The following is a 24,549-nucleotide window of genomic DNA, read 5'->3' as shown; positions in this document are numbered from 1 at the left end:
ATATATATATATATAAAATATCGCATTACAATACGTACCGCAGAACGTTTAAGATATTATTGCATGTTCACGATATTATTATTGTCATGTCTTGAACAATTGTAAATAGGAATAGAAAAAATTATATAAGTATGAAATAAGTTAGCTACACTTATCAACGCTTATCAACTTTTGCGGGTGTTTTATGCTCATGTCCAAAACTATAATATTGAATTATAATGGTGTAAGATGCCTCAATATTTGCGATTCTTTGCGACCGCTAGGAAAGAAAATGACTTTTACACAATTAAATTACGTAAAAATCGGCAATTCCATCTGGCACAGAGAAGATGGAAGATGGAAATAAGAAATGCTGCCAGTTAAAAAGACATCATTACATTTGCAGATTGTGAAGAGTTTGAACGTGCTCATCGAATGCTATAAAAGGCAGGGCTACGAGGAAGCGATTATTTTAGATGCCGATCCTGCTGGCTATCCGTCCAACTCTAACAATTACACTTGGATACCGTGGTTGCCGGACGACTATGTACCGAGCAACAAAGTATATTTTACGATAAATGGAGCTGAATACGCGGAAATATAACGATTTTATTTCGATCTTATCTGAGAGCGTTTCTGCTGAACTCGATTGATATTAGTTTTAAAACATTGATGCATTCGTTAATCGTTGTCATAATAAATGAATTTTAAGATCAATTTGGTACTAAGAAATATATTTATTATATTTTTAATCGCAATTTAAGTAAATAGCTTCTTCGGATAACATTTTTGAAGACAAAAACATTATATAAAGTTTAATTACAATATTTAAATTTATCTTGCTATATAATATTCAAATGTAAAAACCCTTAAGTCACTTCCAGACTATTATAAATTAAATAGAATAAAACTGCATATCATTTTGGAAGTGACTTAAGGATTTTTACATTTGAATATTGTATAGCGAGATAAATTTAAGTATTTATTGTAATTAAATTTTATAATATAAATAATCGACAATCTGATTATTAAAATTATTCAAGATCACAATATTATTGCTTTTAATTAATTAAATTAATTAAATTAATTAAATAAATTATGAATTTCTTGGATTAAAAATTATAATTTTATAAAATATTAAATTATAAAATTATAATATTTAATCCAAAGAATTCATAATTTATTTCTTCTCCTTCTTCTTCTTACGTTAGATCTCTGGCCTATGTTACATCTCTCTCAATGCTTGTGATGCGTATGTTGATTATTCAATTGCTATGGAACCAGTTTTAATTCCGGTTCCGAATGGCGGATTTTTCGAGAGATGTTTCTGTGGGCAAGAATACTCTCGGGAGATTGTCGGTCTTTTCCGAGAGGAGACACAAGCGTAAAGCGTAAATATTTTGGTTACTGTATTTTTCTACTTTGGTTACTGGTACTATATTTTTCTACTGAGATCGTATTCGGGACTTCTGGCATGACCAGTTTGTCATGCCACGTTCGCGTTCATAATTTATTGAAATATTTCATTATCTACTTGTACATAATACTTTGATTAATCTTGATGGCGTAAAGATTCCGCTAAAATACAATTTGTTAGTTGTGAATAAAGTTTTCTTTTATTACATATTTATATCATCCTGAAACTTAAGTGATTTATTGAAATAAATTAGTACGACTTGATATCAATCTATTTAATTTTTGTTCTAGATTCTAGTAAGAAGCGTATCGTGTCATAATGTTCATTAATGTTCCGTTCCGTTCACTCGTTTGGGTCACCCTGTATATCTTTATTAGCGGGGTAGCGGGTGTTGACCGTTGAGGGAGGCAAAAAGTTTATCGTTGGAGGGACAAAACTCTTCTTTTCACTGACGTTATTGTATAGAGATTATGCAGATTAGATGCTACAGTGCACGGAGAAGGTTGATGTCTATTTAATTACCGGTATCGTATTAATTAATCGTGTCCATGCAAATAGACAGTTCTGAACTTTCGCGACGTCCGATTTTGTCGGTGAGGGTGAACCCACAAAGTGCCATGAGCTCATCCGTCTTACATTTTTAAGCATTTATTAGTTACTTATGGAACGATCGCGCTCACGCATTTTATTTGCAGATTAATTGTTTAATATAAAAAAACAAAAATTTTACGAATACTAATTGTTTGATTCTACGATGACTCTCGCGCCTTATGATCGATATAAAGGAATGAATTTTAAGGGATGAATTAAATGAAATAATATAAACATCTGGAAAATACACTATTTATTTTACTACTTGTTTTTATTAATAAAAAGTTGGCTCATCATTTTACTTTTAATACACATTCTATCCTTATTGAAAGAGTCACTCATGTGCTTTAATAAATTACGAATGGAATGTTGGACTATTCTTTAACGTCTTTCATATAATTTCGCTCATATCAATGATATTGCTTATATAAATAATATTGGAGAAGAAAATTTTTTTTCCATCTTATTTTTAAAATTGTCCTCTGTCATTCTTTAAAACTTCAACATTTTTTTTGGCTAATATCTGATTTAAGTATAAGACAAAAAGTTCTGCGAAAAGAATGATATAATACTGCACTGTAGCTGTTATTGCACTATTTAAAGATGTTTGAATATTTCAACAAGAACAGAATTTTTGCATTAAATGGTAGATCAATTTCTTATTAAGAAAATAAGTGGATAGTTATATTTCTTAAGTGTTCACATTATTTTATCTATCTCCTCTATATGCATCTTTCATCTTTGCTTAAACCAAATGATTTATAATAATAAAGTATATAGGAAGCAAGAAACGCGACTTTTAATTAATACCACAGAGTTGTAAAAGTTATTGCGAGACACAACGGAGAGGAGCAATAATTTCATAGTTGCTTCGCGCGCGTCCCTTCACTCACGGTCCATTTTTCATCTCGCTCTTTAATATTTCGAACGGCCATTCTTCTTGAACGTGTTTTACTGCCGTTCTCCACGTGCCCGCGGTGCTCTCGGACCGCGGAGAAACAGAGAGGATGCCGGCTCTAAATTCTAATCTAGGACCAAGCGGGGGCCCGTGCACATTCTGCCCTCGTCTCTTTCTTCCCCGAGGTTCAGCTTTACGGCTCATTTAGCAATTCGCTTATTTGCAAGCAAGAAGTCGCAGACGCGTAGACGCGTACGCGTGGCTTTACGCTTTGCCCGCGCGTAATCACGAGAAGAGGGATGGCACGACGACGTAGAGAAGAGCAAGAGGAATAAGAAGAAGCGAAAGGGAGCGGATGAGAAATAGAGAGTAAGTGACTGGATGAGGATGGGGGAGGGGCCGCGAAGGGGTACCTTCGCGTTCTACGATCACAGGAAGGGTTTGGAGTTTAAGTCGCTTTTAATAGCGAAGCAGCTGTCGCCTGCTTGTCCCTTTTTTATAGCCGATGTCTTCTTCGGCGAATAATGCCGGGAAATAATCTGAGACGAAGGAGATGCTCTCTTTCGTCCGTCTAACTTTCCCCGCTAATAAAGTCGCCTTTAACTCATTTATTTTTTATATCGACGCCTCATCGATGATTCTTCATCCTTATTAGTTTATTATTCAGCCTGATCAGCCGATTTCATTTTTTTTTGCTTTTCGTAAAGATTAAAAGTTATAGAAAAATTGTGAAAGTCAGAAGAAACAAAATAGAAATATAAAGAAAGAAATATATAAAGTATATAAAGTATATAAAGAAAAAGAAATATATATATATATATCTCTTGTTAATCCCACAAGAAATGTAGAAATATCCTTTTCGATAAGCGGAACAGTTTCATCCGCGATAGATGAAATAATAATTGGGACGGAATCAAGAAAAATGAAAAGAATTTATTCGAGATCGCGAGAGGCTAATTAGACGAATACGTTATTAATGATAAATAACGAGACAAACTTTATGGACAAACTTTATACGCATATAATAGAGTTGCGCGAGAAATTCTCCGGCGTTCGCAATGCGCTCACTCGTCTACGGTTCTTAAATTAATGAGGTGTAAACGCATTGCGCAAATCGCAAATATATAAGTTAATGTGCCATTCATTCTGTAAACCGGGTGGTAGAAACAGAGATACTTCTACTTTTGTTTCGTGAAGTTATTGCGCGTGCACCCACATGGATCGCCCACGGCGAGAAACACGTTACTTCTCGGAATACTTTTGCTGCGGTAATTGCACGATGCATTTGCGCGCTGCACATTTCCGAGTCTCGCGAAAGTAACAGCTAATGCCTGTCATTCGATCTTTCCAGTTATCTTTACTACGAGCAACTGAGGAACGTTGGCATCTGCTATCTGATTTTACAGTTAATGCAATGCAGACATATCGCGATATCTTATCGGATATAAGTGGTAATAATTGCGTGAAAATAAAACAACGCTATATATGCAGCATTTTTAATTATATTTATAATTCTCGTTTTTGCATCTTTAATTTCTAAATAAAAGATATAGTATATCATAAATTTGATATTCATATAGAAAGAACAGTTTTGTAAAGTATCTAAAAATTCAGCCTCAAAACAATTACTTAAAATATTCAAACATTATAATCAATGTTGCAAAAAATTTTGACATTTTAGCAATCAGTATAAACGCGTCCTACATTATTTTGTCTAATAAATTTATTTTCAAATTTATATTTAGCTAAATTTTTAAATTTTTTGATAAAATCCTTCTAATTGTAATTGATAAAAAAAATTTAATTGTTTCTTATCTTAGAATTTTTTCCTGAAATTTATCTTGTGATTAGTTACATGTGCAGCCTCATTCACTTCCTTAATTTCAAATTAGAAGTTAAAATTTCTGTTATTTCTGTCTATTAAAAATCAAGTTTTTAAGGAAGTCGCTCGTTGCTCTTCACTAATGCCGATATTCTCTATTGATTGGTGCGATTGGTGCGATGGTATGCCTTTTTACACGGCACGCGGTATTTCCAGGGTTACCGCTGCGGGCGAACCCGCTCGTTGGGTTCCGCGTGCGGGACGGAGGGTGGATATAAGTCCGGGGCCGAAACTTAACGACGTAATGAACGTCTGACGGAGGATTATTTATCGACGGCAGCGGGGCAACGGAAGGGCCGAGCGAGGCATCGACCAAGGAGAACAGGAAGGAAGACGAACGATCGGCACCGTGGACAAAATTGGCATGGTAATTAGCGAGGGGCAGGGAGCTCATAGCTTCTTCCAATTGAGGCATACAATATATCTCGATGAAATTTATTTGCGCTAATTGTGTTGTTGATTTGCCGTTGATCGACATTAATGTGTGTACATAATGGGAATAGAAAATGTGCGTGCGAGAGAAAGATTAAGCTTAATGAAATATATAATTATAATTAATTAATGAAATAATTATATGAAATTGTTATTATAATGCACGCGTAGATATCATAAGTATTATATTTTAATTGCATAAAATTGTATTATTATATGTAGACAAATTATATTAATTTATCCATAAATACTATAATAAATTATAAAATCGAAACCTCGTCAAAATTATTAATAGAAAGCAATTCTATGCATTTATTTAATGTAGACTTACTTGTGATATGACTATATTAAAATAAAAATTGATTTATTTTTTATATAAAAATTGTACTCTTTTTAAATAAGATTTACTTTTAAAGAAAGATTTAATTCTAAAAATGTACTATTGAGTAAGATCACATAAATGTTATAATAGCTATAATTGAATCTAATCAAAGAGAGCCTAGACAGATTTAATACGACGAATTTTTTTCTGTATGAACGCGTCGATACTCATTCGAATCCGATCAACAAATCGAAGCGAGAAAGCACCAATGCTCACCAGCCTTTAAATGGTAAAGGCAGGGATAAATTGTTTTGGCTCCGCCTCATAGTAAAATAAATGATCACAAAGATACCGCCTGCTCGTTAAAGTCAATTCCGCGGAGGTGGTCTCCAGCCTCCGTTCATCTTTCTTTTTTAAGATATTATTCGTTATATATTCTCGAGATGTATAATTTTCGGTAGAACCGAGAGCTAGGAAAGCATAATCCGTTGACAGAATTAATTAGTGACTGAGGTATAAATATAATTCGCGTTGGCAGACAATAAAAATCTTCCCGATTTACATTGAGAGAATTACATAAGATTTTTCTAATGGAATATTTTATTTTCTTTGAAATTTATACATCTTCCTTCGAAGATGGGATTCATCAATCAATGAAGATAAAAGATTGACTGAATTTTACTGTAGTAAAATTTTACTGTAAATAAATATATATTTAATACTATCAAAGAAATATTTTAAGATTTAGTAAATTTTTGTTCAGTGTGTGAATAAAAAAAGTATATGCTCTTATAGAAGTGAGAGGGTTAATGGCAATGATCGCCTTCTTCTTATTTGGCGGCATCCCCGGTGTCGATCATTGGGCTCCTCATACATCGAGAAAAGAGGAGGCTCAAGTAGGAGGCGAAGTAGGAGGAAGTGAAGTAGTAGGAGGACCTCCACCACCACCACCGACCGGCAAATCCTGCGGGACTGCTCCGACGGACACCTGTAAGCACGCAGACTCCCCGCCGAGCCGGACGTACGGTGCACGGTGAAAGTTTGCCGAAATCGCAGCAGATCCTGAAGGATCCTGAGACGTACTGTTTTCCGTCAATTTTAACAAGAGTGGTGTCTCTTGTGTCTCTAAACGCGTGTTCAACGAGTAGTCTTTCTTCTTCTCATTCGCTCTTTTGTGAATCATCGTACAAAGAAGAAGTTTCGTATCTAATATCTATAAGAAGACTTTTCGCTGTTTCTTGAAACATTGTTCGTCTTAATTAAGTGATCCAAAACTGATTCAAATTCGTCATCCAATTATTTTTGAAAAATTGATCGAGTCGGTAAAATGCGAATATTAAATATGTAGCGACATCGATGTAGAATCAAAGACTTCGGAGTGAATATATATAAAGGACACAAATAAAAAGAGAATTTTTTCAAAATGCATTAAAGATAGTTTTCAAAAACATCGCTTCTTTTACACGGACAGAAAAATATCACGACTTTGCGAGATTACGTAGAACAATGGACCCGATGAAGAGATCCCGAATCTTTGCGAAGCGAATTACGCCGCATCGAGGGATGATCGGCGGTGTTTGAAAGAACGGAAAGAAAATCGTCTTTACGATTCCCAGGACGGAGAAAGACAATGTTAAACTTTTAGAATGCGAAACGAAGAAAGATGTGGATAAAGAAGCGAAGCGGTGCTAAAGTCTGGCTACTGCTGCTCGTGTTGTTGCTGGTCCAAGATGGCAGATGTATAAAATGGCTGTAAGTATTCTAATTCATTTTTACGTATATTATTCGACAGTTCTTTTAAAGCCTTCTCCCGTTATGCTTTCTTACAATAAATCTCCGCGATAGGATTTATCATGCTACGCGTTTCAACATTCACGAACTCTGAAATGTCAATCGGATTAGCGCGATCGAAACTTGTCTTATTATGTAAGAATAATCTTTAATTAATTTTTTTTTGCGAAAAGAGCACTGGCGCCATCAGATGTTCACTTTAAGTCCAGATTTTTGATCATGCCATTTTCATTTATCGCGCTTTATCTTCTCTTTCTGTTAGAGTAAGATTGAGATTTTAAATATTTAAGATTGCACTTAATAATTTTATTTTTTCTAATAATAGATTTTAAACATTAGATAAAAATGTTTATAATTTCTTTAATTTGCACGGAAATATCAATTTCGCTGAAGTATCTAAAACTTCAACTAAATATAGGGTAATTCCGGCAAATACGCCGCGCGGGAGATTTACGTCGCAGAAGTCAGAAAAAATAGAAGGAGTGGGAGTAATTTTTCCGCAACTATTCTGTTATACATCTTTATGTTATATTAGTATTGTGTTTCAGCTTCTTATTGTTAATATTAATGAAATTATTGTGAATTGAATCGATTTATCACTCTAATAAATAATGCCATCATAAATTATAATCTATTTAAAATGATTATTGTAGGGCGTGTGATAAAAGACTTAGTGATTATTTCGTGATACATACGTGTAGTGGAATAGTAAAGCATGTTATATAACAAGACAAGTGTTTTGCTTTCGTATTTTTTGTTCAGTTTGTTGTCTTGTATATCCTATTTATTTGAGATATACAGCATTTTTAGCGAGCGGGATTTATGTCCAAAGCATACAAAGTGCGCAGATTGAATTCAGTGCATTAAATGCAATGAACGCATTATATGAAATATATATCATGTCATAATACTTGTAATATATGTAAGAAGGTTGTAATTATTATTTATTACTTCATATACATATTTACCATTTTTATTCCTTAATAAAACTTTATAAATTATTATGTCATTATACGTCTTATGAATTATTTGTAAATTTTTCGTGAGCCGTACATATCTCCTCTCCCCCTATGAATAGCCATATATCTCACTCCGATATACAGCAAAAAGCAAGGGTCTCAAAAAGTTTATTTTTTAATATGAAAAATAAATATTTCAGATTTCTATTTTTGTCATAGTAATAGAGACAAAGTTTTTACTGATACAGTTTACTATAAACATTCGTTTACTATAAACATAGTAAATAATACTTAATAAATTAAGTTTTTAATAGGTGCGACATATATATCGGATTTACTAGATTTGAAAATAATGTTAAATTATCAAAATAGTTAAGACACTCAAATTGTTGCTAGAATGTCAAAACTTTTTGCAGTATTGCTCATCATTCTCGAGTTTCCTACATAATTTTACTTTTATAAAATTATTTTTAAATTTGTATTTACCTAATTTTTAGATACTTCAGCCAAATTATTCCTTCCGAATAAGAAAAAATTAAACTGAGAAGGTAAAACGTTGAATTTGCGTAATTATAGTAGCGAGCCAAAAATACATAGCTGTTTGCAGGCAATCTTTAATCGTTTGGTCAAAGTAGAGACATCCAAGAAGTCCTCCTGCGAACCCTTGTGATGAGTCCCATTTGCACTCTCACATTCGCTCGTGGTGGCTTCGAATGAGTTCGAAGATTAATGTTGGTTCGTTAATGAGAAACAAATAGATTAGTGGTCGAGGGAAACGCACGAAGTGCGTGCGAGATAGAGACGTAGCCTCTCGATTCTCGATCTCGATCATTATTTTCCTTGAATCGTAAGGAGATCGGAGGCGAGATTTAGGGGGCGATTCTCAGTCGACATAAATTTCGTACTCTCGAGGAATAAAGATATCGTCGGTGTTGCTTTATGGGCTGCATAAATAGACGACGATGCTTCACGTTCGTTATCCCTTGCCAATATGTTTCGCAAATGAAAAGCAGATGATTACTACAGTGCCGGTTTTAGATACCTCGCCTCGCGGCCAATTTATCGCAGCGCTTTTTATTTTTTAGACCAGCCAGCTTTTTTAATTATCAGCAGCAGAAGTACTTTTTATGATTTTTCTTTCTTAAAGCAGAAATGACGTTTTAAAATAAATCAACAAGCTTTTTTCCAAGAAAAAGTATCTAAATATACTTTTTTCATTTGTTGCTATGTCACTTTAGACCAAAGACGACTTCGATAGACTAATCTTTAGATTTAATTATTGTTGATCGTGGAATGATTGCACACACATAAAAAGAATAACTTTATCGAACTAGTAAAAATTTTTTAGACTTGAAAATAATTTAATTTGACCATCAAATTATGTAGGAAACTCGAACATGATGAATAATGCTGCAAAAAGTTTTCAGCAATCAATTTGAATGTAAAACAATTCTTATACGTAATTATATTTTAATACTCCTATCAGATCTACTTAGTCAACTTTTTAAATATTCTAGCAAAACCGTTCTTTTTCGTGTATACATCAAAGATCAATAAAATAATAATTATAAAACAAATAACGTGTAAGAAAGTAAATTCATTATGGATTGTCTTGCTACAGACATCATTATTTGTCTTTTCTTCATTTCTTCATTTTACTTAGGACTGTTCCGCAAGTTGTTTCTCATCACTCCGCAATTTCTATCAATCATCTCAGGAATCGTTCCTCTCATCTGGAGCTGCGCACGGAAGACTAACATTCGAGGCAGTATGATTGGTTGTTGGTTAACTCTCTTTCCTGCGAAGAATTCCACGGTCTCTGGATATGCGTTAAATTGTCATGCGATTCGTAGGGGTTTCATCACATCGACGAGAAGGAGGGAGATGAGGATCACCTTGAAATGGGATGGGAAGTGGGAAAAACGGAAACAGAAAGAAGGTTGAGCGGCGTTGGATGATGAATGGCGAAGTGATGGTGGTTTTGCGTGCAAAACCAAAATACGGGGGAATACGGTGCTAAGGGGTGAAAGGGCAGTACGAAAGGAAGATGATCGAGGAGTGGCACGAGGATGCCAGGGGTGGAAGATTAGGGGTTGCCCACGGAATCGTGATTTATAAACGACGCTTTCTAAGAACTCGCTCCAGAAGCGAGGCCTTCTTGTTTATAATTATTGCAGCCGACATTGACGGATAATTTCGAAGGGTGATCCAAATTCTCACCGTTTTTCTTTTGTGAGTTGAGTGGCCATCGATCTCGTTAGCTTAGGGAGCGTCCAGCGAGTGTTGGACGATGATCTTTCTGTATTAAGGAGTGCCGCCAGAACTTGATGTTTTCTCTGAAAATGGTAGAGCTTTAAACGAAGAGAAACGATGGGTATCTTGAAAATAGTGGCACTGATAGTTTTTCAGGTTGAAAACTAAGGAAGCTTGGACAAGTCTCAGAGATATAGATAAAAATAGACACGGAGAGAATGATTTTGCTAAAATATCTAAAAATTTAGTTGGAGACAAAAAATAATTTTATTATACAATCGAAATAATTATGTAGAATGCTCAAGTATAATAGATAATGCTGTAAAAAATGTTGATATTCTAGTAATTAGCTTGAGCCCTACATAATTATTTTAATAGTCCAACAAAATTATTTTCACATCTGTAAACTTTTGGATGCTTTAACAAAATTATTTTCAGATCTAGCTAAATTTTCAGATACTTTAGCCGTATAAATAAAAACAAAGAGTAAAATTTTTTACAAGGATTGCAGTTTTTTTATATTTTATGGAGCATGCAGTATTCCTGATACAATTCTCTGATTTCGTGATTAAAAAAAAGTAGCAATCTATTCTGCATGAGCGTTTTAAGGGTTCATTAATCATCATCTAAAAGTTCGAAGATCATGGCTTCGAGACGACGTCACGAATAACATTTTCTCGCAGAGTGATCCGCAACTCTTTCAGCGAGATCACAAGCGAGGATTTCTTCGCCAGGATCGAGAACGAGGATCGATTTATAATAATTTACGCGTAGCCCTCGACAAGCGCCCGCAGGGTCGCGCTGAATCACACGCGAGTCGCTATTTATAAGATCATTCTTGACGAAGCGATCTCTACAATGCATCGCTCGTAAATCACGCATTCTTAACGCAAGACGCGAGTTGGAGCAACGAGGTGGATTGTATCGGTGCGATGATGGAACTCGCGCATCCCACGCGACGAGATCTAAGTCGCGAGTCTCGTTAATTTGTCATTTGAAACACCAACGTCAAAGAAATTACAAACAAATTGATGCTAATTACGAAACAGAATTCAATCAATGAAGTATAATTTTGTATAATTGATTAAAAGCAAAATATTATAAAAAGCATTGAAATACGATTGATTCATTGGGACCGAAAGAGATATGTCCAATTTTGAGAGATCATGAAAAGAACGATTTTGCTGAAGTATCTAAAAATTTAGTTAGATACAGAACTGAAAATAATTTTTAAACCATTAAAATAATTATGAAAACTGATTGCTAGAATGTTAAAACTTTTTGCATCACATCTTACATAATTATATCTATAATTATATTTTATAAAAATGTTCTACTTCTAAGAAGTGCCATGTCGCTGATTAAGAGCGATGATAATCTAGGCCAGTTATAAATTTTTTTACATTTCCTTTCTATGCATTTTTTTAATACTTTTTATCCTCTTTCTTGAAGAGCTTTCTTGAAGAATACAGTTCTAAATCGTTAATAATAATTAATATGCGTAAATATATACGGATCTGTTGTGTTCGAATGTTTGTGGGTTTAAGACGGCCGATTTCACTTCTTTTCTCATCATCCCGGATGAGCACCTGAACAGCTTCTCTTTCAACCTCCTGCAAATGGAGAGACTCGTAGGCGCCCGCGCCTATTATCGGTCTCGTAAAAACTACGCTTTACGATTCCACCAGTCAAAACGAATTTCGAAAGTGCAGCCGGTCAATAGACCGTTTCAAAACGCACGTCGCGACCTTTCCTTTTTCTCGATGAAGAAACCGCGCCATGCATTTTCATAAGAATGTCCCGTCATGAACGTCCGTGAACTTCTCACTGTTGTTGGAATCACAATCGTCGTAGAAACACGTAAAATGAGACAGTTAACGATGTGGATATCAAATTGTAAATTGATAAAAAACGTCATTATTTTCCTGGACGGTAGCGACTGTCTGAAGAGTGTGGAAGATTGGAATGGGAAATTGTCTCATATCTTACTTGCTTTATGTTACAAGAGTGCGATTTGTGCTTTACAGAGGAATTATTTCACAATGTATATGAACAATATATTTTGGTCTAAAAAAAAGTGTTTTTCTCTATGTAACACGATCAAATTTTTGTGAAAGAGCACGAGTATTCTGGCGAAAAAATTTTTAATAAGTAATTGTGTTTATAAAGTGTTGTGTCAATGCTTACATTATTTATATTCTATTGTATATCGTATCTTCATTGTATTTCGTAAATTATTAGCTGCATTGCAATGAACAATTATATCACGTACTGAGGCACGTCGTAAATCTTTGCTCGTTTCCACTGCCGTCGCATTTTACATTCCTATGAAATCTCGATAGTTCTTTGTATCGAGTTTCACTTCATTACTGCAAGATATTTATCTTATGTAAATTATTCATGTCTTATTCAGTGTTTATCGTACGTTGTTATCATCTTATTTAATCAGCCAATCGGCTAATTTAGCAATGCTAAATTTTATAGTAGTCAATTAATTTTGCAATAAAAACTATACTTTGCCAATCAAATCCTTCGTTGACTTTTAACATTCTCAACGTTAGTTAACGTATATACCTGGTGCAATCTTAGAAATTAATTGAAAGTAAACTGCACAATGTCGCTCCAGGCATTGCGATTGGCCTGACGTTCTACGCGCTGCCGCTGACAATTAATTATCTAACGTGCGATAGCAAATAGTCATGCATTTGTCTTGAGAGAGCGGCTCATAAATTACATCGCGTACAAAGCTGCGGGCTAAATAATGTATAACGCAGCTTAAAATCACATCTAGCCGCATAGTATAAGTACAGGCATAAGTAGCCTGTCATGCGTTCTGCTAGATCTGGTCTGCCTGCTTGGCAAATGGCTGTACGCACTGATTGCCCATTAAATATTGTACTTCGACTGTCTTTCCGGGTGCCAAACTATCAACTTATAAACATCTACCTTGTTAAGCCTCGATATTGCCCATAGGAAAGATAGCTTAAGAGTGCGATAATCGAAATTGAAAAGTTGATAGTTATCTTAAATATTGAACAAAGCATTAACTTATTTTCTTAACGTACTTCTCAAAATTTCTTACGATTTTAAAATATGATGTGTGCCACGGCAAGACATTCTGTCAAAATTGTAAAAGTGCATTTTATTGTGAATGGGTTATAAGTACTGTGTTCTATCACATATTAATATTTAGCGTAGTTTAAAGTACGTAATTTGAAGTACTATTACGGAGAAAAATGGAAATGTTGTAAGTACATTATACAATTAGTTCTTTTATTTAAACTTATAATATTTTGAAATTTTAACAACTTTAACATGATTTTTTTTGTAAATTATTTAATTATTTAATTAAAAACTTTTGCAGAAACTGATTAATCATATCGTCTCATATATCGCTTAAAGCGAATCTAAAAAAAATCTTAAATAAAATCATAATTGGGATCTAACGTGATAAAAATCATAATTGGGATCTAACGTGAACGCCCGGTTACGCTTTCTAATTTTCGACAAGTGTATGTCATTTATTATTAGAATCTCGGTAGAATTATTACTTAACTTTTATAGTGAAAGCAAAAATCTACTCTTGAAATGCAAACACATTTATTAATTTTGAAAAGATAAATTCGACGCTGACTAATGAATAATTTGCCTTTCACTATACGCACTTAATATTGACGGAAAAAAATAAAATTAAGATCATTCACGTTGGTGGTCGAATTAATCCGAGATTTAATTTCTATTTTGCATTCGAGTGATCAATTAAGATATCAAGCCGATAATCGACTCTTGCGATACAAAACACGGCATGCAATATTTATTATTTTGTCAGCGAATTATGCGTGAGTTCTTCGTTAGTTGATCGGCGGATCGCCAAAGTAATTATCGCGAAGTGGAGACTTAATGAGCTGATAATTTGAATCGGATATTTATGGCTCGTAAAGAACAAGCATCGTGGAAATTCTTAGACTGCTCTCGGGAGAACGTTTCCCTTCTCGTTTCTTCTTTTTACAAATAACGATTCGCGAAGGCAAAGCTCGAGAACTTGCGAAGTTTTACACCCTTCATACATGCGGCTTTAACGAGCCGTGCGTGCGAAGAATGTGCTCGCGTTACCCTCATAAAGAGATGTAATCTTTTACTGCCATCCTTGTAGAATATATTCTTTTCTTTTTTTCTTGTTCTTTTTTTGTTGAGATATATTTTTACTTTGATGCAGTCACAGTCAAAGCATCTCGCAAAAATATCTATTTATTTCAAGGGAACTTGTGAATTCAATATTATTTTCTTAAGTAGGTGGTCTAAAGATACGTATGATCTAAAGATAGACCTATCAATAAGAACCCGGAAGATCCAACCACTGCATTGCTGCGGGTCTTATTCAAGGCATCGCGATTTCACAATGGGTCGTAAAGCAACGCGAGTGTACGCTCGCGAGCGTTTACGCGGAAATTAGATTCTCCGGGTCGGGTCGTAACGCGAGCCCCGAAATGTCATCGGGAGGGAATGAACGAGCTTGCTGCGATAGTAATAACGAATTAGAGAACCGCGGGCTTTTGATAGGGTAATTCCGAGGGTAGGCTCCGTGACATGGGGTTGGCGATCCGACCATTCTCAGGGCTGTTATGTCTAGACACGGCGGGGCCGCGTGTACGATCATTTCGACTTTCAGGTGTCCGTAATTATTATCCCCAACGTACGCTCTCTCGCGCGTTGCGAGTCGAGAGTTCTAGCATTCAACCCGCGGCACTTAAACGCGAGCCCTTTTCAGCCTCGCGCCCTATAATTTTCGAAATTCACCCCCTGATTTACGGCTCCGCACCGGGATTGTCTACCAAAAGAGGTGGATCGCTCACGGCTGTCGGCTCTTCGGTTTGATCGCCCGACAGAATTGTACATACCGAGTGTTCCACCCCAAATTCCACGATCGCATGTTTTGGAGTGTTGAAGGGCGGGAAAACGAGATCATTCGTTCTAAAAATTCTTATTTATGAGACCGTTTGCCGTCGAATTTTCACAAACATACAAATTACAATCTTCGACTATGTGTGACATATATATTATGAGAAGCAAATTTTATACTCTATGTGGAATATATTTTTTTGATATAAATTTGGCTTTATCTTTAATCATATATAGTTTTAACTTTACAATCCCGAATTTTCTAATAAAGTCCATAAAGAAAATTAAGATTGGATGGACAAGTGTAGTGTATTGTATAGTGCATTTTTTTTACTTTGTATTGTTTATCTTATTTAAGTCAGTTAAAATCCTTAGAGAAATTTAAGTAACTTATTTATTGTAGGTATTAAATTGGCTGATAATTAATTACTTATTGTAACTATTTAATTACTTATATTAAAAAATATTTTTTTAGTGCATTTAAATTTTATAAATCAGTTAAACTTGATATAAATTTTCTTTCTTCTTATTGATTAAATTCCAATTCCAATTTTAATCTCTGGTTAGATTAGATAGGTATGATACATCAGATGCGTTTAGATTTAATTTAATTAGATTTTTCCATAATACTTTTCCTAGAGCTTTTGGCAATCAATAAACATGATTCTTTCGGTGATAAAATTGCATATTTAGACAGAGAACATTGTGTTTAGCGGCCTCGGTCGCACAAGCGACACGCATACGTGGACCAGAGAGGCGTGCACCAGTGCGAAGAGCGCGGGTCTGTTGGAGAGGAAACAAGCAAGGGCATGCAGAGCTGCGCCGGATGTGATGCCTGCCTTGGTACAAGCCGCTAAAGATACGTCAACGGTATGCCAGCAGGCCTTCAGACATCGCAGATGGAACTGTAGCAGCATCGAGCGCGCGCCTGACTACACACCTGAATTACTTACAGGTCTGTTAACATGTTATCTGTCCAGCTTTTATACGCTTTTTGTATCGTGTATGTGTAATTAAATTTCATTATCATAAACTTATAATGATAAAATATTTGTAATTTGATTAAATAATATTATATCCTCACAAGTGTAGTGTATTGTATAGTGCATTTTTTTTTACTTTGTATTGTTTATCTTATTTAAGTCAGTTAAAATCCTTAGAGAAATTTAAGTAACTTATTTATTGTAGGTATTAAATTGGCTGATAATTAATTACTTATTTTAACTATTTAATTACTTATATTAAAAATACTTTTTTAGTGCATTTAATACTCAGAATAAGTAATTAAACATTAACCAATTTAATATTTACAGTAAATAAATTTTTCTAAAGGAATTATATGTTATTTTTTATGAGCATTAAAGATAAATTTAATAGCACCGGTGATCATTATGGCAATCAACGTTATCGATAAAATTGAAAATGACATAAAATGTCCGTATAAATTCCACGAAAGAGATTCAAGTATGATAATCGCAAAAATTGATTCCTTGTTTGGAAAGATATTAAAGATTACAAGTACGAAGGAAGTTAACAAGGAAAAAAATAAGATATTAGATTTCTCTCATCTGAAGATTTGCAATTTTAGAATTAGCACTGATTAAAAATTAAGTATTAAGTATTTAAATAAGAAAATACGTTGCCTACCGACTTCGCTCATAACAGATTTATAATCGTTGATTTTTGCACAACGGAGGGAAGTAGATGAAGGTTTCTGATGGAAAACGTATCGAATATCCTTTGAGGAATTCTGACGTAAATAGGAAGACCTGGCGGGCGCGTCTCAATTAGCGATCATTAACAAACCGTAGCTCCCCACGGTCTTCATCCTTCCTCTTCGCGATCGGGCCTCCGTTGGATTAATCGCTCGCGTTTCACGATGATTATATTGTAAATAAAAGTGTGCTCGAGAGATCGAGATATCCTCCGTTAATGAGAAAACTGAGAAGCGCCAATGAGAGATACATTATACGATCACGAACGTAACTATTCGCCGTTGTATTTTCCGCTCTCGAGAATACAATAATCAGCTTTTCCTCAATCATCTTGATTGACGAAAGAAGAAAGAATTGCATGGTCTTTAATTCAAGAACGTTACGTCAAATCTGATTTGACATCGTTATAATACATTAAACATAATCCGTTAGCATAATTGTTAAATTAAATTGGAATAAATTTGAAGATATATTATGCTAATACTAATTATTATGCGAAAGAATGGTTTTGCTAAAAACATTTAAAATTTAACCAGATACAAATCTAAAAATAATTTATTGTCAAAATTTTTTTACAAAAGAATGCATGCTTAAGTTTTGTATATAATTATTTTGATAAACCAAAATAATTTTAATTATTTATTTTATTTTTAATTATTTTTAGATCTACATTTAGCTAAATTTTAAAATATTTTAGCAAACAATTTTCATACGCGCTCTTTAAAATATTTGGAGTGGAATCTAATTTTAAAATCTCATTCTTAAAAATTGAATCTTTTTCAACACTAGCTCAATTATCATTTCTTTGTCGTTCTTTGGAATTAGATCCAAAGATTTTAGAGAATACATTTCTGTTTTCACATTCCAATGAGCACATTTATCGTAGGAACGCGAGAACAAGCCTTCGTCTATGCGATGTCGGCCGCCGCTGCGGTTTGGAGGCTCGCGCGAGGATGCGCTTTGGGGAGCTTGGCGGCTTGTTCTTGCGCGACTCCACCGCGAAGAGAGCCACCCTCGCCATCCGCGCTTATTTCGCCCTCATCTTTCACTACCATGTCCGTCTCTTTCGACACGCTGTCCGTAAGGAACTCCTTCAAGTGGGGCGGTTGCGGGGACGATGTAAGATCCGCTTCAAGGATGGCTAAGCGGTTTCTTCAGGGTGCAACGCCGCCTGGTACCGGAGGGACCGCGAAGTTTATGCACGCGGTCAATATGCACAACAATAGAGCGGGTAGGAGGGTGAGTGTTTGCGATATCACAAGTATTGATAAATAAGAAGAGCATTAGACGTACAGGTGGTAAGATTTAAATTATTTAATTATTTTTCATTATTTTTGAAATTTTATAGAGTTTTGATATAAAAAAATGTGATCAGAAAAATACTTTGAATCAAGATGCCTATATGAAAAACTAAAACCAATAAAGGATTCTATCTATTGAGTATCTATCTTGATAAAATCATGTTTCATTCTCTATCAATAAACTGAGAGGCATATTTCAAATTGAGATTTTGTCTAATTGTAAATAGACAAATGAAATCAGCCAAGAATTCTATTGGTATTCTTGATTTTCGGAAAGAATGCGATATAATCGCGATTAACGCTTCGTTCGATAGGCAGTCGAGCAGTCCTTGACTTTGGAGTGCAAGTGCCACGGGGTGTCGGGTTCCTGCAGCGTGCGTACCTGCTGGCGCGGTTTAGGTGCATCGGGACCATCCGTCGCCGGAAGCCGTTTGCTACGCAGATACGCCACTGCGGCAGAAGTCAGGCTGAGATCTGGCGGCAGATTGCCGCCTCTGTATCATCACGATAATCTGCTCTATACTACCAAGAGTCCCGATTACTGCTTACCCGATATGAAGAGAGGCAGCCTCGGCACGATAGGCAGGTCAGATGCGTTCATTTTCCATGCAATGCGTAAAATTAATATTTAGTATCATGTCTCTTCCGCTTTTATAAAGATAATTATAAGAGATAAAGAGTTCAGAATATCAGAAGTCTTAGATTGGTATTCATAATCGATTCTTATACTTAAGATCGTTTTAAGACAGTCTTTAAATGTCATAAGCCAATCACAGAGCAGATCGTGGCATCTTAAGATATTATTTAAGACGAAGATTTGAAAATAAGAATAGCCTACAAATATCGGCTTTTAGATATTTCTATAGTGGTTTAAATAAAAAAAATGTATGAAATATACAATTTCAAAGATAATTATAAGGTATAATCGTAAATTTTACATTCAGGAAATACAAATTCTTTTTAAATATATTCAGTTTTATTAAAGTACACGAAAAGAATGACTTTGCTGAAGTATCAAAAAATTTAGATAAATACAGATCTGAAAATAATTTTGTTAGATTAAAATAATATTGTAAAAAACTCGAACATGAAATGCAAAAATTTTGACATTCTAAAAATCTTGAGCATCCTACATAATTATTTTGACAATCCAACAAAGTTATTTTTAGATCTGTATCTAGCTAAATTTTTAAATACAGCAAAACCGTTCTTTCCATACAGAAAATATAAAAAATATAAAAAATAATGGGAACGTTATTTTCTTTAAAACGAATATGTTTTCAGGAAACTCGGGTGCTTGTAAATCGGTTTAACGTTTACTCGTTAAAAATTCTTAGTTTACGAGCTCGTGCGATGTAGTACATAATATAAATTTTAGTTTTGATATGATCACGACGTCGAGCGAATAAGTATCGCGTAAAGAGGCTCGAATTGCATTTTAATGTGCCTGGTAGTGCACGAAGAAGGATTTATCAACATCTATTGCGTGAAAAGATCTTTTTTCATGCGACTGCCGTTCATTAACGAAGAAACAACGAGCAAAGAACGTGACAAGTTTCACTGCGAACGATGTCGATTATCACGTTAACTGCATCGTTAAAAAAACCGGATGTATGGGCAACAAATGTGCAATGTTCTTTCTTGTAAAAAACAGGAATCGTTTTTCCTTCAAATATTTAGACTCAAATAGTTTTTTTAAGCTAACGAATAAATAAAAAGGAGAGAGTAGAAGTTTAGCTATCATTTAATGGCACGAAGATGCCTCTCTTGGTCTCTCTCACTTCTTAATAAGAAAAAAAATGAGGACAGAACTTGGCAGGTAGAAAAGCAGAATGGTGGCTTCATATGAAGGGACATAAGGGAGAGACAAGATGTAAGGATCAGTCGACTACTTTTTTTCGGTAGCCGCGGGCTAAAGAACTTTCTTCTTCTTCCGAATGCAGTAGTCCATACATTCTCGTGATAGGTTAGTCGTTTTCTTGTAATACGCGAATTATTTATGTTCTCACGATTTATCTATTGGAAGCAGTAGAAACAAATAAATCTTGTCTTCGAAAATTGTTCTTTCACTAATTTTGCTGAAAGATCTAAGCTCATATAGCACAAAAGCTTGCAGTAATATTTGCAATGTTACTGCAATATTACTAGAATCATCTGTGCTATATATAAAAAATTTTGCTGAATGCAGATCTAAAAATAATTTTGATAAATCGTAAAAAATTACTGAAAACTAAAAAATGAGTAATATGCAAAATATTTTAGCAACCTATTCTAGCAATCAGTTTGAGTTTTAAACAAAATTATTTGAATGGTTCAGCAAAATTACTTTCAAATCTGTATTCAGTAAAATTTTAGATTTTGCAGCAAAATCGTTCTTTTCGAATTGATTTCGGATGAATCACTAAAAGCAAATTTCAAGAATCGATGTATCCTCTTCTATGATTTTTCTTATAGAATTAACGTGTAATTTTATTTTGTGTAAATGCATCTGTTAATAGTGAGCTCGTGTAACTTTATCGCACGCACTATCCTAGTTTGGTTATAGGCAGGTATAAAAATGCGAAAAACCATTAACACTGTCATAAGCTCAGCTTTTATGAGACACTCAGGTCAACGCTGATTGCGACTTCCCTTTAAGATCACTTATACTCATCTCAGTCGTAATCGAAATATTCCATTGATCGTTATTTTCAAGGCAGTATTCGTGAAGATCTTTCCTATATATTATTTTACAGCTTGCACTTTTTGCACGTTATAGCAATCCTCTATAATCGCTAACGATCTACGAAAAACTAGTTCGAATAGTTACGACAACCAATTTTACTTCAGCAATGCAAACATGTTTTTTTTTATATGTTAACGCTTCTTGTGTGTTTTTCACGTGTTTGTACGTAAAATATAAATTATTTAAAATTTATTTGTCAAAAAATTGCTTTGATTAAAAAACATTTTTATATAATAATAATTACATCAATATAAATTCTTAATTTATTAATCTTTTCTAATTCTGATTAATTTGACCGCTACTCAAAAGAAAAACAATAAAAAAAAGAAGCTACAGTCCCGTAAAACGTGGATATTTTTCTCATAAACCAATATTCGTATAAATAATGAGAAAAAAATGTACTAAATTTTAATAAATATTTGTTCAAATAGTATTAGATGTATTATATTAAATGTAAGTTCATTAAAGATAATCAAATATATTTATTTGATACAAGAACCATTAATTTAACTATCATATTTTTATTTAGTAAATATTTATTTACTGTAAGTAAATGATAAATTAGTATTATTCACACAAATATTTATTACAATATAATACATTTTTGTTGGTCCATTCTTATTTCAAGAATTCTTATTCTTGTTTCAAGAATCACCTTCTTAAATAATGTTTTAAAATGTTAATATGGTCCTGTGATTGGTTTATGATATTTTAAGCCTATACTTAAGATATGGTCTTAAATATAAGAATCGACTACAAATACCGGCCATGGTATCAGCTGGAGGCGTCGGACTGTATCGGGGTGTTCATAAAATTTCCTTATCCTGTTCCTCTCTTTTCATTTCTAGGGGTCGTAATGCCTAGCCACACGCGACGAATTTCTTTCCGATTCTTTCGATCTCAGTTAATCACGTCGTAGCAGATAGCCAGGCTTATTTATGCGAGCGTGCCAGTAATTACGTGTGTGAGGCGAGAAGAGAGAGGAGAAGACAGGACTCTCAGAGATAGGATGCGTCTCGCCATCCAGACGATGCTCGGTCGTCTCGAACCTGTTCTCGAAACCGAATGAACACGCGTGTTTTACGATGCCTTGTTCGACAGACTGTTCGCCACGCGAATACCGTTACGGCAGAATCCATTCACGGTTTTATTGCTGTTCTTTTTCCGCCACTACCGTCTGAGAGTGTTAACGTTAATTTTTGCTACGTGCCATTTCGCGAGTTAGCGCTACCGTTCGAAGAGCTCTTTTCGGCAAAAATGCTTTACGAGGAGTTATTGTGTCATGAGATTTTTTATGAATATGGAATAGATTTCTTCGCAAAATCAAATTCGATATCGAATTGTTATTCTATAAATTCTTTGAAGTGGAATCTCTGTAAAGATTGAAAATTGAGTGGCAGTCAGTCTTGAAAAAGAGTGGCTCAATTTTCAATTTTTAATAAGCTTTCATTGTTTAGAGTAAGATTTACTTTAAGTTTTAAAAAGTGAAGTACATATCTAACTTTAGTTTATGATCTGAAAATAATTTTATTGGACTATCAAAAATAATTATGTAAGATGCTCAAACATGATGAACAATGTGTGCGAAAAATTTTGACATTCTAATAACCACCTTAAACGTACATAATTATTACATACATAATTATTTTGATGGTCCAACATAATTATTCTCAAGTCTGTATTTAGCTAAATTTTTAGATACTTTAGTAAAAAAAATTGTTCTTTCCGTGTAATACTTGTTATTTCTAGAACATAAATTATTTCAAAATGAAATCATTGTATATTGAATTCTGCTCATTTAGGTCACACTATACAGGATATACAATATATTAACTAATTTATCGTGAGCGCACCAAAGAAAGGCGTGAACCGTATCCATTTCGGAAAGAAGGGCGGCATTTGTAACACTGTGATTGCATTCGTCATGGATTTTTCGGCGGTAGAAAGGAGACGACTCTCCATCGTCCTCCAATTATCCACGCTTCTGCGTGAGTTAAGATCACCCATGGCATTCCGGAGATAATAATCAGGATCATAAGATGCAGGAAGTGATGGACGCACATGGCAGTTCCGATGAATCTTTTATCTCGATCTATAAATCGCGTCTCATTGTTCGCGTTTCGCGTTGCAAGAAACGGCGTGAAACGGGATGCGCGCACAAATTACGTATTGGATGTAAGATATAAATAAAACAATATCCTTGCGTGCCGACTACAATGACCCATATTCTTTTGTTGTAGATTTAATGTTATATTTAGCCGTTAAATCCGATTGTAATTTACATTACAAGAATGATAAAATACGTAGTATTGATGTGAAAAATTTCTTGTTTTTCTATTAAATTTTAGATAAGGAGATCTAGAATTTTCTAAAAAATGGTTAAAATATTCTAAAATAAACATAAATATTTCTAATTGAAAAAAATTTTTAATACTTTAGCAAAACTGTTCTTTCTGTGGAAATATTGGTCTGATTGTGATTTCATCTCATTTAAAATTTGATCATAGATTCAGTTATCTAACACAAAATGGCTTTAAGATATTAAAAATCGAGAACATATCCTTCGTCCTACGAATATGGACGATTTTTCCTAGTTTTACGAGTAATTGATTGGTTCATTAATGAACAAATCAACTCTCTATTTCTTCGATCAATTAATATACCTCGGCCTATCTAGCCCGGATATTAGTTTCTTTCGCTACGAACGCGATTTCGCGCGTAGCTATCAATTCCGCAACGAGATTTATCAGCGACGCGCAACGTGCTTTTCTTGTTCTCTTCCTGACGACGCGCGAACAGGATTCGATAATTTCGTGAGAGACGATTATCGTAGGCTCTAATCCGACGTTTGTTTCGGACACGCCGATATTTCATTCGTCGAACGCTGATATATGGCGTCAGGTTCTTTAGACTGCCACCGACTCGTCTCGCCGGTTTACAGCTTACAACCCAGTAATTATAAGCCCGCGTATAATTATATAAAGTGGGCGTGGCGAATGTTTATCACGCCGTGTTCGACCAGTGTTTCGTGTCACGACGTAACGCTTCTCGAGACACCGCGTAATCTATACGGTAGTCTCGATCGCCCGCAAAAGTGAGCATCTTTAATATCTTTACGACATCAGAGGCGGGCGTCATGCAAATCGATTAATAATGGAGTCCGAGGAGCTTTAACGAAGTAACCGGAGGAGAAGTTTCGACGAGGCCATTGAGATAATACAGTCGACCGTTACAGACCGTGAAGATGAATAACACTCTTACGAGTACACTAATTACACGAGTTTCCTCCCTGAAAGAAACAAGAAAGATATTGCTGTCTAATTATGGCAAATATGAAACTTAATCCGTTTGTAATATCCGGTATAATCGCGATCAGATAAAACGA

At 34.5% G+C, this 24,549-nt stretch overlaps 2 protein-coding genes across 2 annotated transcripts in view; both read left to right on the top strand.

Moving 5' to 3' along the window:
- Positions 1-583, top strand: part of LOC108684522 (arylsulfatase B-like) — a 5,293-nt gene extending 4,710 nt beyond the window's left edge. Inside the window, exon 8 of the mRNA XM_018188886.1 lies at positions 386-583. Coding sequence (XP_018044375.1) covers positions 386-583 — 198 coding nt within the window. The remainder of the gene's footprint in view (positions 1-385) is intronic.
- Positions 584-7,184: 6,601 nt separating this feature from the next.
- Positions 7,185-24,549, top strand: part of LOC108685778 (protein Wnt-11b-1-like) — an 18,772-nt gene continuing 1,407 nt past the window's right edge. Inside the window, exons 1-4 of the mRNA XM_018190748.1 lie at positions 7,185-7,273; positions 16,137-16,378; positions 18,025-18,377; positions 18,754-19,025. Of these exons, the coding sequence (XP_018046237.1) occupies positions 7,185-7,273; positions 16,137-16,378; positions 18,025-18,377; positions 18,754-19,025 (956 nt within the window). The remainder of the gene's footprint in view (positions 7,274-16,136; positions 16,379-18,024; positions 18,378-18,753; positions 19,026-24,549) is intronic.

This window comes from Atta colombica, unplaced genomic scaffold, assembly GCF_001594045.1.
Source record: "Atta colombica isolate Treedump-2 unplaced genomic scaffold, Acol1.0 scaffold100, whole genome shotgun sequence".
Taxonomy (NCBI): domain Eukaryota; kingdom Metazoa; phylum Arthropoda; class Insecta; order Hymenoptera; family Formicidae; genus Atta; species Atta colombica.
Note: the sequence above shows the minus strand (reverse complement) of the source record. Positions and strands in the feature narration are given on the sequence as shown.